The sequence below is a fragment of the Cephus cinctus genome, unplaced genomic scaffold (assembly GCF_000341935.2).
Source record: "Cephus cinctus unplaced genomic scaffold, Ccin1 Ccin1_scaffold0661, whole genome shotgun sequence".
Lineage (NCBI taxonomy): Eukaryota > Metazoa > Arthropoda > Insecta > Hymenoptera > Cephidae > Cephus > Cephus cinctus.
In genome coordinates this window covers 452,887-470,721 of record NW_014333290.1, presented here as the reverse complement: position 1 = coordinate 470,721, position 17,835 = coordinate 452,887, and the positions used below count along the sequence as shown (strand labels likewise).

Here is a 17,835-nt window from a genome sequence, read left to right as displayed (position 1 = left end):
CCCACCATCGACTTCACTCCAGCCACCGAATGCTACTAACCGTTCAGGATATGTTTATTCTAGACTTTTCGTGGTGGTCCGACAAATTTTTAAATTTCCCTCCCCTTCCTACTCCAACCCCCTGGACTTAGTTGTTTGTTCACACGAACGAAAAGCGGACGTTGGAAAAGCTCGTTGAAGTCTGACTTTACAAATGAGACCTTACACGTGTCTCTATATCGGCCAGTTTAATATATTCAATATCTACAGTGTATTCTCGAATCCTTATTGCAGTCTAGAAGATATAATGGTAATTTGGTTCTGAAGCTTTTAGAAGTCCCATGTTTTCGCCCGGAGCTTACGGAGGATCTTAGAGTATACGAGAATGCGCTGGTGGGCTGGCCACGCCGCAGTACCGCCCCTTTATATAACCTCTTACTCTCCCTCGGTCGACTTACTTTTGCCATCTTGCCTCCGATTCTGCGGTCGCCGCCACCGCTGCCATTGAGAATACGCCGTGGCTTCATGCTTGCGCGCCTTGAGACCAAACGAATAAGAGAAACGTGCTTGCACGTTGGAAAGGTTGAATTTCCTTATTTCTACTTGGGTAACTGTGTCCTCATACGGAGCGGTATAGATTGGTACACTTTCAAGGATGAAGATGTTTATTAGGAATTTTCAAATTAATCGACAAACGCTTACTCGAATCTAGAAATCTTAATTAAAATGTGTATATGAACTTATTTCAGAAGGAAACGCGTATCACTTTAATCCTTCCAAAATGACTACATGATATTCAATTGTCACTGAAAACTACTTGTTAGACTGTTCTATAATGAAGGATACATTTACTTGAACATAAAGTCTTTTGTTTGTATATATCTGCTCTGCATATGCGTCTTTATCGTTAGAAATCTTAGTTTACGGTTACGTTTACTGGCAATGGCCATGCGGATTCTGTTGTTAGAATAAATGACCATTATTGTAATCCAATAAAGAAACGTCTCCTTTCAATAAAAAATGTAATATTGAAAGCAGGATCAAAAAAGAACAAAAAATATACTTGTATAGATTGCATATAAATTTTCATTCGTTTTTTTTTTTTTTTTTTTTTTTTTTTTTTTTTTTTTTTTTTTTTTTTTTTTTTTTCAGAAGAAAAATAAGAAAAAATAAGTTTGTATAGAAAATCGGCAAGTGGGCACAACAGGAATTTTTTACAAGCCCGCGTGTAATCAAGGCTGCGTGTTACACATGTTCGTCGTACCCCTTCTACGCCGGCCGTCCCGACGGTCGAGATCCTGGTGGGGAGGATCGGCAGCCAGGAAGGGCGGATTTCACGAGAGGGGACTAGCGGGTTGGCATCCGGGCCGGCTAGGGGATGTTTTAGGTGGAGGAAACAGGAGGTGGAGGTCGTGGAGGAGGTGCTGCACGAGTTGGAGGTCGAGTTGGAGGTAGAGGTAGACGTGGCGGAGGATGAGGATAAACGATGGAGGATGGGGACAGTGTGGTAGTACTCGCGCGCCACGAATCCTGCTACCGTTGCTACCGTTGCTACCGTTCTTGTCGTTCACCGTTTCGGTTCCTTATACAGTACAACCCTTAATATCATTATTATTATTCTTACAGCACCCTTAGTACTTCACTAGACCCACATAGTCACGGGGAACATGTCATCCACTGGTTGATCACGTGTCGTTGAGAAGTGCAAGAGTGTCCGTTGAAATTGGTGAAATGACGTCAGCAGTGACAAAAGGGATAGTGAACCGGAAGTGATCCACCTCATCGGGTGAAAGTACAGGATGGCTGATTCGAAAAGGATTGGTAGTCGCGAAGGGGAAGGGGGCGCGAGATCATTGAGAATACTTCGCTTGGGTCTGTAAGGTTCGAGTAAATTTTTAAGAATGATTTTTTCATTTATCGAAACTGACCATCGATCATCCTGGATCAACGTTTTATCTCACCCACGTTTGATGTACCCAGGGAACGAGGAAGACAAGTAGTTATGCTCTAGAGGTCAGCTAGCATCGACGTTGATCGAAGCGTGACGAGCGGTAATTGAATGTAGCTGGCACATTTGCATTGACAAGCTCCGCCAGAGATAATTCGAATCTCATCGAATGCAACGCCCAGCACGGGCGTTAGGTCGTTTGTCAATAGGATGCTGTTCGAAGCTTCGGGATGCGCTCGTTGTTTGTCACCGTCTCGTCTACGAGAGTCGACAAAAGCTGTTCTTCGTTCCCTGACAGCCGTGCACGCCGGGACGCCGCTCCGGAATAGGTATAGGTCTGTCGAAACTTCGTGAGAGGTAAACTTTTTCATTCGTCACGGATTCGAAATTTTTGAAAAATTAATCATGTTTTTTCGCATCGGCATATACCGAATTACTATAAAATACCTGCTTGCTTATCTACCGTATAAGCAAAAATAATTTATCATGACTGATTAATGAATTACCTGCAGTAAAGGTAAAACAAATATTTCCAATAACAATCGACCAAAAAATATCAAAAAAGCTCGATAAATGTTAACGGCAAGTTCAAAAACGTGGAAAAGTGATATAAATCATAAAAGAACTTCGATCGGAGTATCGAACATTTGTAGGGTGGGCAGTGATGTCCAGCACGCGCCGTACCGCAAAAGGGTTGAAGGGGTTCGGAAGGTCGTGACGAAGGGGTAGCATCGAGCAGGGGTACCGCGCGCGCGAGAGAGAGAGAGAGAGAGAGAGAGAGAGAGAGAGAGAGAGAGAGAGAGAGAGAGAGAGAGAGCATACTATAGAGAATGAGAGAGTAACCATAGGGTGAACCAGAGGTAGAGTTGTTAGCAAGGGTTAGAGAGGGAGTCCGGTGGGAGATAAAGCGATAGGGAAGAGTGCCGAGAGAGCGAGCTAGCCAATCCAGAGAGAGTAAGGTTAGAGAGAGAGAGAGAGAGTGAGCGTGTCAGTGAGCAAGAGAGGAAGAAAGCTGCCGTGAGGGGTAGGAGGGTCAGGAGTATGGACCAGAGGGTGAGGTAGGTAGAGAGAGAGAGCGAGAGAGAGAGAGCGAGAGAGAGAGAGAGAGAGAGAGAGAGAGAGAGAGAGAGAGAGAGAGAGAGAGAGAGAGTGGTAGGGTGGGTAGTCGCTGGAGGGGTATGAGGGGGACGGAACGGGATGGAACGGGACGGGAGAGTACAGTACGCCACGGAGGAAAGGGATGCTGCGTGTGTAGGCATGGACCAGTGCGTCAACGGCTGTTGCCTCACACGTACCGCCCAAATTATAGTTAGTGGCCCACCGGGTATACCCAAATACCCAGGTTCCGCGAGCCGCGAGCCACAAACCCCTACGCATCGTCGACCTCCAAAGCCAAATACCCTGCCGCGATATTCCCGTTAAGTTTTCACTGCTACTAGAATCCGCGTATCGCGCAATCTTAACACGCGTTACTTTACGTAAGTGATATTATTTTGTTATCGTACAGTGTCTCGTAAAATATGTCGCGTTATCAACGTGAATAACGGTGAAGACATTAAGACAGATCTAGAATATAGGTACACGTGTCTATTTCGATGGTCGATGACTGACGTGATAACGCATGTATCGTTGACGAATTATTATACTTGTTTTCGATTCTGGATCTGTGTTAATACGATCGTTTGTATCAGTCAAAGATTGGTTCTAGATCATTGTGATCTTTCAACGATCGAGTGATCGTTTACGTATGTGAATGTTATTCGGGGTGATGAAAGTCCCAGGAGTATCGAGTGTGAAGTTTACATTGTGTTTTGGGTTTAGATGGATTAATTGGATTAATTGGATTAATTCGACGAGGATTCTCTTATGGACATTACGCATATGTAGAGTGGATTGTTCGACAGTTTATTGATTATCGTCGAAGGATCGTTCTAAGGATTAATCGTTGTATCGAGTATAGAGTCAATTCCAGGTGTCAAATGAACGTTCGTCGGCTCTAGGATCTGTTTGATAATTAAATTCCAAGGACGCTTATATAGGTATTGCCCAAATTAATTTCTCGGTATATCAGTCCATGAGAAATTATAGGCCTGAGGAAAGTGTAGATCTCCACCTGGTTCCAATCCCGAAGAACGATCGGACTTTGCGAAGACTTCCAAGACTTCCGATTCCGGTTTTCCGTTATTTTCCTAGAAAATCTTGCAAGGAAGGCGCCAAGAGATTTGAATGCGAAGTAAAGCGAGGATCTTAGAGCAGCTTAAAGCATGATAAGTTATTGAAAAAAAATGGTGAAAAAAAATACGTAAAAATTTGTTCGCAATTTGCATTTTAAAAAATCAATCAATCTTATCTACCTTGTGACAGATAATATTTGTTTCATAAAATCCACAAATGATCATTCAATTCAGTTGTTATCGGTTTAATCAGCGTTTCCGTCGGTTCGAATTCGTCGCGCTCTCATCATTGGTATCACTGTATATACTTAGCGTGATCATCCGACGGTATCAGGTGGAATGATTATATTTTAAAAATGATTAACTTCAAGCGAAACTGTCGAATCGAACGGGAATAAAAGAATTCAGTAGGCGGTGGGCAACGTGGATAAAAATACCACGTGCACTTTGACACGCGGCGGTCGTGCGTAGCGGCAGCGTATTGGTTGGGGTTACACTCCCCGGCTCTTCTTTTTCCCCTATTTTTTTACCCCCACTACCGACAGACTGCCCCTTCTACCTTAACCCCCGTGTCCCCTTGTCACGCGACTGACGTGCGCAAAAATTACTGAATGAACGGTGACGTCATGAGAGGCCCGCGTGAAAAGTGTGTGACGCGGCACTCGCACCCCCCGGCCCTGACCTGCCTCGCTTCCTGCTTCCTTTCTCTCTTCCTTCCTGCCTTTTATACCCACCATGCTGTCTATTCAGTGTGATCCGTGATATCCTTAATATCCACTTTTATTTTATTTGTCCACTACGTCATTCTCCCTGAATAAATGTAGGGGTTGTTAAATCGATCCTCAAAATGTCATCCTCGCGTCTTTCATGAGACATTGATATTTGTGAAAACATTACACTTGGTAATTTTTTCGTAATTAATAATTCTAATTTTCATAGAAATTCTACGTATGAGCATGACAGCCCATATCCTTGACTCTCGATTGGTGGAAAAATCGTAATAAGAATTGACGATCAATGGACTATGAAAAATTGTAATAATTCCTATAAATCTATTATCAGCATACTGATTAGGTTACCCGAGAATCAGGTTGTCACAGGGACAAGTGAGCGAGAGAGAATAAGATCAATGTGATACGTGACAAATGTTATTGAGATCCCAAAATTGGAACTAGTAGGACCTACTATAGATCCTTCGGGTGCCGTCGATGTGGATCATCCACAAAGTGTCAGATCGTCGGTAGCTTCTTGGGAAGCTTAAAAAAATAACGAGGATATAAAGACAAGTGACATCTTGGTATCACCGAATTCTAGGCTGAGCAAGAGGGGCCAGGATGATCATCGATGATCATCCCAGTGTCTGACAAGGTCAACCCCTGCTCCTCGAGTGTCCCGGCGCACGTAGAAAACGGTCCGAGACCATGTTTCACCCGATGTTCTGACTGCCTATGGATATATTCGGCCGCTGCAACGGCGGTGGCGGTGTAAGTTCGGCGACGGGAACTGGATCTGGAAGTGGCACGACTCGGGGATCGGGGGCGAAGGGTTCGATAGTTGGAACGGATAACAGCGTACATCAAAGCGGTATGCAATTGACGGGGGCGTCTGCCCCCGGGGCGGCGGCGTCCCCTGAGTCGGGGGTGTCGCCTCTCGCTGATGCCTACACCAAGATGACTAGCGACATCCTCGCGGAGAGGACCCTGGGGAACTTTGTCAACGAGCATCCGGGAGAGCTCGTGAGGACAGGTGAGACTGGGAAGGAGAGGGCGATATAGTGAAATTATTTTAAAAAGTGACAGATATGAATTTTCATGAAAAGAAAGAAAATATTGGAATTGATCGATCGCCCGGATGGGGGACGATCTGGAAAATTAATATAGAGACTTACTCCTGACGATGATGGATCACGATTGATCGGCAGGTTCGCCGCATCTTGTGTGCACCGTTCTACCAGCGCATTGGAGGTCGAATAAAACGCTACCGGTGGCTTTCAAGGTGGTAGCCCTTGGAGAGGTAGGCGATGGCACCCTGGTTACCGTGCGTGCTGGTAACGATGAGAATTGCTGCGCCGAGTTGAGAAATTCTACTGCCCTTATGAAGAATCAAGTGGCCAAGTTCAATGATCTGAGGTTCGTCGGGAGGAGTGGACGGGGTGAGTCATTGAACTGCTTATCTTAATCATTCTCATTCGACCTAGTTCATATCGGGGGATGACGTCACGCGATACGCGCGACTCGTCTTGTCCTAGTTTGTCGCAGCCAAAGAAACTCCCATTAATAAAAGTTAAAAGTTTTCCAGAAGTTTCCGAGTCTGTTACTGTGCCATCCCCTCGTTTAACTGTACCCGAGCATCGAACAATGAAAGTTTTGGGATGGGTTATCCGCGAAAGGCTATACCGCGAAGGAATGTTGAAGAAAGTCAGGAGCGAAAGGAGGAAGTCTCGAAACCCTCTCTCAAAGAACGCCATCATCCCAGACATAGCTTAGTAGTAAGGGTAGGTCATGGACGTCTTGAGACACCCTCATTTTTACGGGTGTTCGGCTTCCCGACGAGTAAAAGGCGAAGGGCTGCCGCTGGACGGGGGTTGGCTTTGGGTTTTGGCTTCTGAGACTACGTCTCGACTCTTGGGGGTGGGTAATGGGATTTATTTGTCGGTACCACCGTTTCCACCCTCAACACCCGGCCACCTACCTATTTCGCTACCTCCCCTTTCTACCCCCCTCGTCCTCCTTCGCCACTGCCGACGCAGGCAGTTTCGCCAAAGAAAAGGGGGGTGGCTTCAGGTCGGCACTGCGTTACGCTCCAACCACCACAGGCGGTAAGGGGGGCGATGATATTAATTGAGGTTTTAGTTAGGTTTTAATTAACGTTATTAGCGACGGTATTTCAATTTCTCTTGCTGCTTCCCAATCCCGCAGTGTATTCTTCGCTAACCGCTTTAGTATCAATCTGTGAGTTAATTCTCAGATGGGAGATGTCTCAAGAAGATCATAGTTCACCCTAAGCATACTGTCTACTAAAAAATTCTATTAATTAAATCGCTATAATTAAATTGAGTGAAATTAAATAACAATCCAAACTATTGAATAGCGACAAAACAGGCCCAAGTAAGGGACGTGTATTTCGAGGACGCGAAAGTCATTAACAATTCTAAAGAGACAGCCCAGTCCTAGGAATAATCAAGGAGCGAGTCGCACGAAGCACAGAAGCCAAGGCGAAGTCTGCTCCTCTAGCCTAGGTCTCTTCTACATCCTTCATCCTAGCTTATGTTAATTCTGCGCACCAGCGAAAACAATTGAGAGCTAATCCCAGACAAATGACTGACGCGCTCCTGGCAACGTACTGGTACATCAACCCCTCTCGCTGTTCCGAAACACTCTGCGCTGAGTTATTCAGGAATCACTATTAGCACGCTGCCACCTTGCCAGCCTCCCTTAAGATCCTTCCGAATTACGTGACACGTAGTATGTTTGCGATTGAAAAATAACAATTTCAAAAATTCAAAATATTCCTCCGAAAATTTATAGCCATGCAAGCAGGCACAATAGTAACGTGAGACTGATCTTGTCGAAAGGGATGCCTTGGCGGTGCGTTTAATTTAACGTAGGGGTAGTGGAAATACGTAAGGGGTGCCTTGACGTATCCGCCTACATACTACGCGTATACTTCCGAACAACCCAAGAACTTTGCAATATCGATGATAAGCTCGCAACCCCCTCGTGCTCGTCCGTGACGCCACTGTTCCATCGTGGCAAGGTCTACTTCGAAGGGTCGTAGGATCGCAATTCACCCCTTGCAGCTAAGCCCTTTAACGAGATAGATCATTTAGGTAACTGTCGTAGAAAGTACTTCAAATCAGTATAGTACCTCAAAGTAACAATCTAAGATCCGTTGATTATCAAAGCACGTAAGCGCCCTTAAGAAAATCATATTTCTCGAAGAAATCTTTGAAAAACTGCTTATTCACGAAAATCCTGCGGTCCCAAGTTATACGACTTCTAATTCCGTAACGTTCTATTTATACCAAAAAGTGTTTAGACTCTCCTCACGATTCTCCAGCGTCTCAGACAAACTTCCACCCCACTGTCTCACGTTGTCATCCAGTCCTAAAAAAAAAGGTCATCAGTCCCGAGCCAATACCTAACAAAGTAAAAAAAAAAATCAACCTTCCTTTTTTATCACCACCGAAAATTCTAGACCCGCGACAAAGGTTAGAACCACCTTTCAATGTCTCGCCACCGACTGGCACCGAGGGTGATACCCAACGTTAGCTCCACACACCAACCAACATTTAAAGTAGCTAACATAAGTCTCAGACCCCATCTAGTCGCAGGACTGTTCGAGGATAGCGTGACTCGACTTCCTAGGCCGGTAAACGTGCGCCCCCCTACTGGAAATGTTCACAGTCATAACGCGGAGGCTCGCGTGGCGAACCACCCTGTGGCCACGGGGTTGGCCCATCGGCTACCGACACTCGCCATTATTCCCATTACTTCTGAGCTCCGATGTATCCATCTAGCGGTGTGTACCGGTACCGATACCAATTTCTGTACCCATAAGTCAATAAGACGTGTACACTTCCCATACCGAACCACCCTTGTCCCAAGCACAACTCCGTTGGTCATACAGATACGAGGTCTGGCTCATGGTCCATCAATACTGTCAACTAGGGGTAGTTTTATTCACGGTAACTTCGGGATCGACGAACCAACGTAATATTGAGCGAAACAGTTTTACATATACGTTATGATTGGGTACGCTCTCTGGTACACACTCCACATACCCAAGCCAACCAGTCAGACAGCCAGGCAGTCAGGTAGCCCAGGGTTTACGTAGGTGCGTGCGTGTTTTCGAGGGTGGTGTTTCGTTTTTACGCTCGTTGAGTACGCCGGGGAGATACTCGGGGTTGGAATTGCGGTGAACCTCTGCGTGTACCATCCCCATGCCCTATAACCTCTCCCCTATGCTCCCGTATACATCCAGTCCACCTCCGTAACTTCATCCCTTGTCCAGGCTCGCGGCTCGCCATACATTTCGCGTGGCAACGCCACTTTTTCCGCGACATTATTCCCAGTTTACGAACCTTTTTACCATAACGCCCAGTCATCCCCTTAACTCAGAGTCTACGCAGCGCGCCGGGACGTCGCGCCCTCGATACATTACCAAAGTGTAATTTCGTTATAGGGAGTTTGGAGATAACCGCGTTTACGAACTTTCCCCTTGCGACGGGGACGTCACGGACTCACAGTGACGCGACCTGGTCGAGTAACGATAATTCGACAGTGCATTGAAAATATTTTCAATCGTTATCGCTACGTGACGCAATTACCATTTCATGCAAAAGTCGTGGGAATAAATTCAAATAAAAATATTTAATTTCACTAATCGACTCAACGAATTATCGAGAAAATTGTATTAGCAATAAAAATTCAGTATCCTTGAACCCAGTGTCATAATTATCGGACGTAAAGATATTGATAAGGACTATAATATTTTTTGTACAAATTTCTTTTGTCTACAGGGAAAAGCTTTACTCTGACGATAACCGTCTCGACGACGCCACCTCAGGTCGCGACCTACACGAAGGCTATCAAAGTGACGGTAGACGGGCCACGGGAGCCCCGATCCAAGACCAGTGAGTATCACTGTAAGCATTGTTATTCCTACTTATCAATCTTACTAGATATTAAGCACTATAATATAAGCTAATGAATTAACTGAAACGATATAAACAAAACAACGTATACCAGCATGTACACAAAGTTCCTTGTACCAGTCCGCAAATGCATTAAGCACAAAGTACTATCAGACCATTACGCGCACACGCTTATCCATACACGTATACACCTACTTACCCAAAAGCATATACGCAAAGGGTACTTCCGAGTTCCGCAACGGCCATTATTTATAACCATGGGTAGCTCATAACATTGATAAAGGGTCATGGCGGCCTAGGTCTGTACAGATATTACTATGAACTCCACGAAGTACCAAGAACTTCAGCAGGTTTGGTTAGGACATCCAGAAACTTCATATGCATCTTACCTCATGTAATTTTCCATCTTCATTTTTAACAGCAAGCGCTCCCAGATTCTTACCTACCTCGACTAGCCATACTCATGCGCACAGAAATTGTGTAAATCTTTCTGGACGTTTCTACGACAGCGTCTATAACTACTCGATATTTATAGGCGATCCTAATAGGAACAGAAAGGGCTGTTATACTTATTTCTTATACAGAACGAGTCGTTAGGCCGCCGCTGTTATTTCTTTCGGTGAGTAGGTATCGGCTTTTAACGAGCGTATAACTTACGTCGGTATACCTACCAAAAATAACCGGACGTATGTAGATATATTCACGTCTCTATACGCCGTCTAGAGAACGGTATAACTCTGCTTCGTTGTATAGCGTGACCACATCCGCCGCGTTGGCCGCATCTGTGGACCACCCACCGGCCGTAACTCTGCGTTATGACACCGTCGTCCTCGAGACGAGCACTGTCTTTCTTTCTCTTATACTTATTGTCGGTCCATCCTTGTCCCCCTCGTGCCGTTCTGTGAAGCAATACAATTTCTTAATATTCTCTGAATTCGAATGAGAACGAAAAGTACAGTAAACCGATTGACAGGGATGAAAGCAATTTTACTAATTCTTTTCGGGATCCTCATCCTTGGTCCCTTCTAGAGAGCAAGATGTATATATATATGTATATATGTATATATAAAGACGGGCATGTCTTGTCGGCGCGCAAGAAAGGGGTTAAAAATAAGCATCCCCTCAGAGGCGGCACGTTGCATCTCACGTTAAAACAAACTCACCCGCACGAAATCGTGTAACGATGCTGGGTATTAAATTTTCTAAGGGATGCGACACCGAGATGAAAGGGTTTAGGTTTCTCATGGGTGGGCTCCTTCTGAGGTGTGGCTTAATAGTGTTCTGCATCGCCGGTGTTTGCTATCGAAGATAAGGCTTGATGGCAATGAGTCAAAAAAATTGAGAAAAGGAGTGACAGGGGGTAAGGGTATTTTTTTTATCAATTATCGAGCAAAACGATGTCAGTAGGTGTCTTATAAAAGGAATGAGGGTGGAAGAGGGAAAGGGGGCGGGTGCGTGTCGAATATCGCCCTTAAATCACTTGATTTTTCGCGAGCCGATGGTTTGACGTGAGGATGAATGCGTCTTGGCCGGCACCGAAGGGTTTGGCTCCTCGGCTGGTCTGCGGAAGGGTTGTAATTAATTAAACAACCAATTCATTACACATTCAACCCCAGGACCGAAACCTCGCCCTCTTACTGTGGCCCACCGCCATAGAAAGGCGCCCGGGACCAAGGAAATTGATTGAGAAGGGTTACCAGGGTATTCCTCGTGAACGATCGACTTGATACTTGGGGAACTCGTTGCATCGGAATGTGGAATGGATATTCCACTATCCAGTATGGAACTATACGTATATATCCAGCGAAATGTATCGTCTGTCTTCTCTGTACGAGATTATGGGGTGGCTGATAGGTCCTAAGACACTGGAGACCCTCAAGAACGAGAGGCTGTCGCCGGCAGATGGTTACTAGAGAGAAATTCCCTGGTGGTGTGGGTTGTGGGGGACTGGCAATCCGATACAATGAAATCAATAAACTATTGATTTGGAGATAGTGACAATTTTTCAAACTGGTATCTACGGTTTATCCACTATAGGTAACATTTAGGATTACATAACGCTGGGAGTAAATTTGCAGGAAGGACCTCCTGCTGAACCGGTGACACATAATGAAATACAAGCTGCACACCCTAGGCTATGGTACTGAAGTGCTGGGGAGGGTCGGCTGATAAATTTGGGGAATGAATGGGATAATTTATTAAATTTATCAAGTCTCACTGTGGATAATTTAGGGATGTTACGGAACAGTACCAAATTTATTGAGTATATAGTTCAATAAAGATATTATCGAACGTATCGTTTATCCGGACTGTATTGATCTTCCGAGGTTATCAGTGTACGGTGTCGCAAATTTGCGTGATCGACGTGTAAAGGATGATTAAGGATAGACTAAACTATGGGAATTGCTCCCGAGGAGGATCTTCGAGTTACCTCCAACGAACACGAATCCTCGAATCGCTGTCGTTTAACCGGATCTCGTTAGCCGTTTCATCGGTATTCCGGCGTTGCGCCATTGTGTCTCTCGATCGACCATTCTATTCAGCAAACTAGCGCGAATTTCGTGCTGCGAGTTAGAATTAGGGCTTCGATTGGATTATCAGGACGGCAGGCCTCTAGCTGCCTGCAGCCTCTACCTGGTTGGTCTCTAGTGCCTTCTCGGTTCAGTCCGGATCCCGTTCGTCGTGTCTAGCCTACTATAATATATATATATATATATTATCAAACTATACTAGAACAGCTACCTATTCTACTACGGTGGCTTTATTCCTGTAGATGAACACTAGGTACCAGAGGGTTGCGCGTCGGGACGTCTTTAATTGGGTTGCCGACACCGTCGCAGGGAAATAAAACGTATTGATACCCCTTTCTCTCACTCGTCTTCACCAGTGGCATCCTACCCTTCTGTCTCTCCGTCTCTCGGGCAGGTTCCTTCCTGGTTGGAGAGAGTGAGAGGGGGCTCATCCCCAGCCTTGGTAGCCTGTTGTCAGTCGCAGCGGTTCGTAGTCGATTGAGATGGTTGAGGAGGATAGGGTAGTGGTCTATATAGAAGTGGGCAAAGTTGATTTTCACGTAGACTGGCTTCAGGCTGTAAAAATAGACGGTAAGAGTATAGTAACACTCTGTAAAAGTAAAAGGGGCTAGGTGTAAGGATAATGGAAGCTAGAGCCTGAAGTCCATTGGACAGGCGCACGGTTGATCGCAGTGCTATCTCTTCTAGGGCAGCAGCAGCAGTTTCATGCCTTCGCCTTTGCCTCTCAACGTGGTGGACCATTCTTTGCCTCGCCATTGGTCGACCCTTTGCAACCCTTGCCGAATCCCCTGCAACCCCTGCCGAATCCGCTACAACCGCGGGACCCGCTGTCATCATTCAGGCATGCAATGCCTGGCAACTGTCAAAGTGAGTACTGTAACGATACAAATTTTTTTTTATCAAAATAGTAATTAAAAAAGTAGTTAAAAATAAAAAAATAAATATAAAAGTGGTAACTAGGAACGGTCCACGTAAGAAATGATCGTAAAAATATTGAAAATCGAGTCAAGTGTATCTAAAATTTTTTTCGAGTAGCAACTTTGAGAATACCTCGTAAACCACCCTTACTCTACGGTTCGGTACGTAAAAGCATAGCGGGGGTTAGGATAGGCCCGAGAGCTAGCATCTCTGCTTGCAAAGGCAGAAACCACAAGCCTGGGCAAAGCTAGATTAAATATTATATTAAAGGGGTTGCTACGGGAGTAGAACCGGCAGGATGATGAGAGCAACCCCTGTACCCCTTTTGCTGTACCTTATTCCTAGTACAGTGCCAGCTTGTTTGTAGTTTACACATACGTTCGACGCTACCCTTACATTCACCTGGCTACTACGTTTTAGATATACGCTGAATTTTATGGAAGGTATACCAAATTCAGAACAGAAATTAAAAATGATCCGGATAGAGTCGATTCTGTCTAGACATCTACTAGGGTATCCTGAGACGTAGGTGGTCAGGTTCAACTACCCTTCAGCGTCGGCGAGTTCGCCGATATTATAAAACGAGTTTAACCACGAATCCTGCTACTAGTAGATGCGTACCGTGCGAATACCGCCTTTATTAATTTTTCTATTATCCATGAAAATTTTCATATTTCACTTATTCCTTTGCTTAGATTATCAGTCTGGTTGCTTATCGATTGCACTGTTGCTCGAAAGATATTGTATTTTGCATAGATTTTTTTTTCAATGACTGTGATTAGTAAATTGTTCAGAGTTTCTCATTTGTTAGATTTTCTCTATTGCGATTTCAGGTAACTAATAGGACAATTGGCTTGATATTTTCCCTAATATTTAAGGTTAGGTAGATCCTAAACAGTCGAGACGAGTCAAGTCAAGTATTGCGAAACGAGCTCGGTTATTTGAGTTGGCTGAACCTACGTAGGGTTGACCAACCCTTTGATCTCGCTACTCCCCGGCCATGCCCAGGCCGGCATTTCTGCCTTCCCGTGACTCATTGGAAAACCTATCGGGGGTGGCTGCCCCATAAAAGTATAGACTCTACGACATAGACGGTCTTGATGCAGATATTGATTAAGGGATAAATCATCCTTTTCATGAAGGCGACGCGTTTTATTTCATCGTTAAAACCATCCATGATTGACCTTTGCATAGTTAGCTTTAAACTTTCTAGTTATTGACGAAAATTTCAAAATTCAATTACCAAAATTACACCGCACTATATAAGCACAAACTGAATCTACCTCATTAAAGCAGTACACCATGTAGTCAATAGACGACTCATTAAGGTATACAAAACAATGAAGTAGTCACTTTTGTACGTACACACGATTGTCATCCCCATAAAACCTTCTTTGATTTCCCCATAAACGCTCACTCAAAACGCTCGTTAAGTTTCACTTAACGAGCTGCACAAACGTCTTTTCTTTGAACTTCCACATGGAAGAAAGAGATGCCGTAAGGTATCCACGTAAAGGGCCCATTTTTTAAAGGAGTCCACCCACAAAGAGAGTGAGAGAGGTAGAGGAAGAGAGAGAGAGAGAGAGAGAGAGAGAGAGAGAGAGAGAGAAAATTTAGTTAGGATCCTTCATAACGTCTCGACGGCATTGTCAACCCTTTAACCATATCCAACCCATATCTACTAACGAAACGACGTCATGGCGGCACCGTAACACTTTCCAGGAATGTCTCCAGGGTGAAGCGCAGGAACCCCCATCCATTGACCTAATAATTATTAGCCTAACCCAAGCTATCAACTTATCATCGTCCGCGTAGAATGATCATCAATCTCGTTACACGACTGTACTCGCGTCTTGCACAGACATGCCGCAGTTCGGTCTGACCGCGAGTAACTCCTGGGGCTACGGAAGTACGGCAGGCTACGCGGGTTACCTACCAGGACCTTTGTCGTCCTGTGCAGCTCAAGCACCTTTTGCACCTCCACCACCGCCGCCGCCGCCACCGCCACCACCGCCACCACCGCCGCCATCCTCGTTAAGCACTTTCGCTGGGACCGCTTCCATGAACACTCCTACGGCGCCGGATTCGACAGCGGGTTCGGGGGTGGCTTCCGGTACCACAGGTAGTTCGTCGCAGCAACAAGACGCCTTCTCTGCGGTGTCTTCCTGTAAGTATGATAATTAAATACCATGGACTTTGACATACGAGTATATAATTGCCATACGACTTCTTGGAATTTATGTCAGCTGACCTTTCGGTGCTACCATGTCCACCTATATTCTTAACGTCACAGTGGTACCGGATACTACAACACCAGGCGGTCAGGCGGATCCGTTGGATCCATTGAGCACCCTGATGTCTGGCACGTCGCAGAGGTATCAAGACTACGTTTCGCCCAGGTCACTGTCGACGGACTCCAGCACCACTGAGAGTCCCGTTCACGAGGAAGGCTTTGGACAAAACTATGGAAATTATTTTCCAACACCTGGCGTCCTACCCAGCATCCTCTACTCGCAACTCTACGGGAACCAGTTCCAGAATGCGGAGAACGCGGAGCACAGAGCCGTGGCGGAGAGCTGCAGCGTGAGACAGGAAGAGGTTAGGCCTGATAACAACGTATGGCGACCTTACTGAGGGGATGATAATACGGAATACCTGGTGAAAATATCCAGTCGGAAGATTGGCGACCATGGACTCAATCTTCCAACGGATTTCAATTCTGTCTGGGGCGCACCCTGACGGGCGTACCCAGCGACGTCAGTACCCCATCGGTATAGTTTATTCAGTGGTCAGGACGTGAAAAACAACAAAGAAAAATTAATTAAAAACTCTGGGCATTACCTGTAATGGAGTTAGGTGTAACATAGTGACGTGAAAAATAAAACGGTCCTTGCCATGAACGGAATAAGTACTCGTGACTCCCGTTTGGGCTTGTTGGCGGGAAATTCGAATTTGAAATTACGACGGTTGACGGTGACTTCGTAATCGTAAGTCAAAATCGCGAATAACGATCCAGAAACCATTGGTTTCCCGATTTTCAGCAAAATTCGTGCATATGGTACGGTACAGTGTGTTACTAGAGGGTAAGTTAAGAGGGATGGGAGTGACAATTGGATATGGAGATATTGGAGTATCGTGTGAGGGTAGCTAAAGGGATGTACATAACTGTATATACGAATAGAACGATAGATCATCGTCTCTCATCGAACGATTTATTAATTGCGAATGACGCGACGCGAGAATTATTTCTTTAATTATGTTTCATAGTATAAATGCATATGAACGTTATTTATGTGCGTATGTATGTATGTATGATTGCGGGTACGAGTGCAATATCCCTCAAGGATCTCAAGGGAAGATAATAAGGGTGGACGGACAATGGTGGATTGGAAAGTTAATAAAAAAAAAGTGATTAATATTGTCTGTGGTTTTAGCTTTAAATTTAAAAAAAAATGAAGTTAATAAAGAAATTCTTTAAGTGACACGGACGTCTCTCTTGTTTTTTCAATCCACTGCTGATCGTTGTCGCCAAAGACTATCTAGTCAGCGAAAGGCTCATTTCCAACGAAGACATTATAGTGTTTGTCGCATAATCGCGGGGTCGTGTAACGATAGTCGTTGATTTTAAATCTCATGGAGAATCGCTCTTACACGATTACGCGCTCTGTGACGGGAAAACGTCGTACATCGAAAAATTTCGACGAAAATCCTTCATTAGGCCGAATATTAATTTCGGTATTTAAATGTGAGCGCAGGCATATCTCGATGCCCGCGACCGACAATTCATTTTGCGATACGTTTTTCATTATTTCTGATACATATCTACCGACTATTGTTATCGTAGTTTTTGACCGAGTCGAATAAAATGTATTTAAAAATAACACAACAGTTTTTATTTATTACGCTGATATTCCAAAAAACCATTTCCAAAGTATCGGTCCAAAAAAACTTGTTACGAAATATGATAATGCGTTACATAATATGCATTTACCTTGTTAAAAATATATTTCCCATGAATCCTGTTGAAAACAAATATTTTCTGAACGTTTACAAATTTCACTGTCGTTTTAAGTTTGAAACTGAGGTTTTTTACTTTTTTTTTCTTTGACATCGATACGTATATGTTGATCTTAGATTTTTACCTGGGCATTGCAAAAAAATTCATTTTGTATTTGTTCATAGTTTCCCTCATGTATGCACATAGGGGCCACAACAGTAATAAAACAACAATCTGTCTCGGGAGGTATACACATAAAGCTACCGCGAATCTCGACAAAGGGTTTTCCGCGCGAGATGGTTGGAGGTCTTTCCCATGTCGGAGGTGTATGTAAATTCGTGAAAGATTTAATTAAACTTTTGGGGGTAACTCGTTGCCGTGTCTCGGGACAGTTGCTAGAGTTCAGCCCTCTACTCCTCTATCTCATTCTGTCTCTCTCTCTAGCCTTGCATACATAAAATCTTTGACTTACAACGCTTACAACCCATAGTTTACAATATCCTCTATTTTCTCATCGAGCGAGATCAGTATTGAAAGAAATAAAAAATTACAAAAATGAAGAAATTTACGATATAAGAAACATTAAAGATAGAATTGTCATATAGAATTGTCAAAGCGCGTAGAATTTCGAT

General features: G+C 44.5%; 1 protein-coding gene across 9 annotated transcripts; it reads left to right on the top strand.

Moving 5' to 3' along the window:
• The first annotated feature begins 2,238 nt into the window (after nucleotides 1-2,238).
• LOC107269423 (runt-related transcription factor 1) lies at nucleotides 2,239-17,087 on the top strand. 9 transcript variants are annotated; one of them, XM_025086719.1, is made up of 7 exons: nucleotides 2,239-2,284; nucleotides 5,416-5,847; nucleotides 6,023-6,253; nucleotides 9,623-9,748; nucleotides 12,961-13,155; nucleotides 15,068-15,373; nucleotides 15,500-17,087. In XM_025086719.1, exons 2-7 carry the CDS (start codon nucleotides 5,550-5,552, stop codon nucleotides 15,838-15,840), a joined length of 1,497 nt encoding a protein of 498 aa, XP_024942487.1. In that variant the 5' UTR covers nucleotides 2,239-2,284; nucleotides 5,416-5,549; the 3' UTR covers nucleotides 15,841-17,087. The 9 variants fall into 9 exon arrangements, with proteins under 9 accessions (XP_024942487.1, XP_024942483.1, XP_024942482.1 ...); XM_025086715.1 differs by lacking the exon at nucleotides 2,239-2,284 and adding an exon at nucleotides 3,189-3,405; XM_025086714.1 differs by lacking the exon at nucleotides 2,239-2,284 and adding an exon at nucleotides 3,189-3,405 and having other exon boundaries at nucleotides 5,041-5,847.
• The last annotated feature ends 748 nt before the right edge of the window (nucleotides 17,088-17,835 follow it).

What these genes read in the sequence shown, in the direction of transcription:
- LOC107269423 (XM_025086719.1), top strand. Translation starts at nt 5,550, where the DNA reads ATGGATATATTCGGCCGCTGCAACGGCGGTGGCGGTGTAAGTTCGGCG. An exon ending in GGGAGAGCTCGTGAGGACAG is followed by an intron (nt 5,848 to 6,022) that starts GTGAGACTGGGA and finishes ATTGATCGGCAG; the next exon opens with GTTCGCCGCATCTTGTGTGC. An exon ending in AATGCCTGGCAACTGTCAAA is followed by an intron (nt 13,156 to 15,067) that starts GTGAGTACTGTA and finishes CGTCTTGCACAG; the next exon opens with ACATGCCGCAGTTCGGTCTG.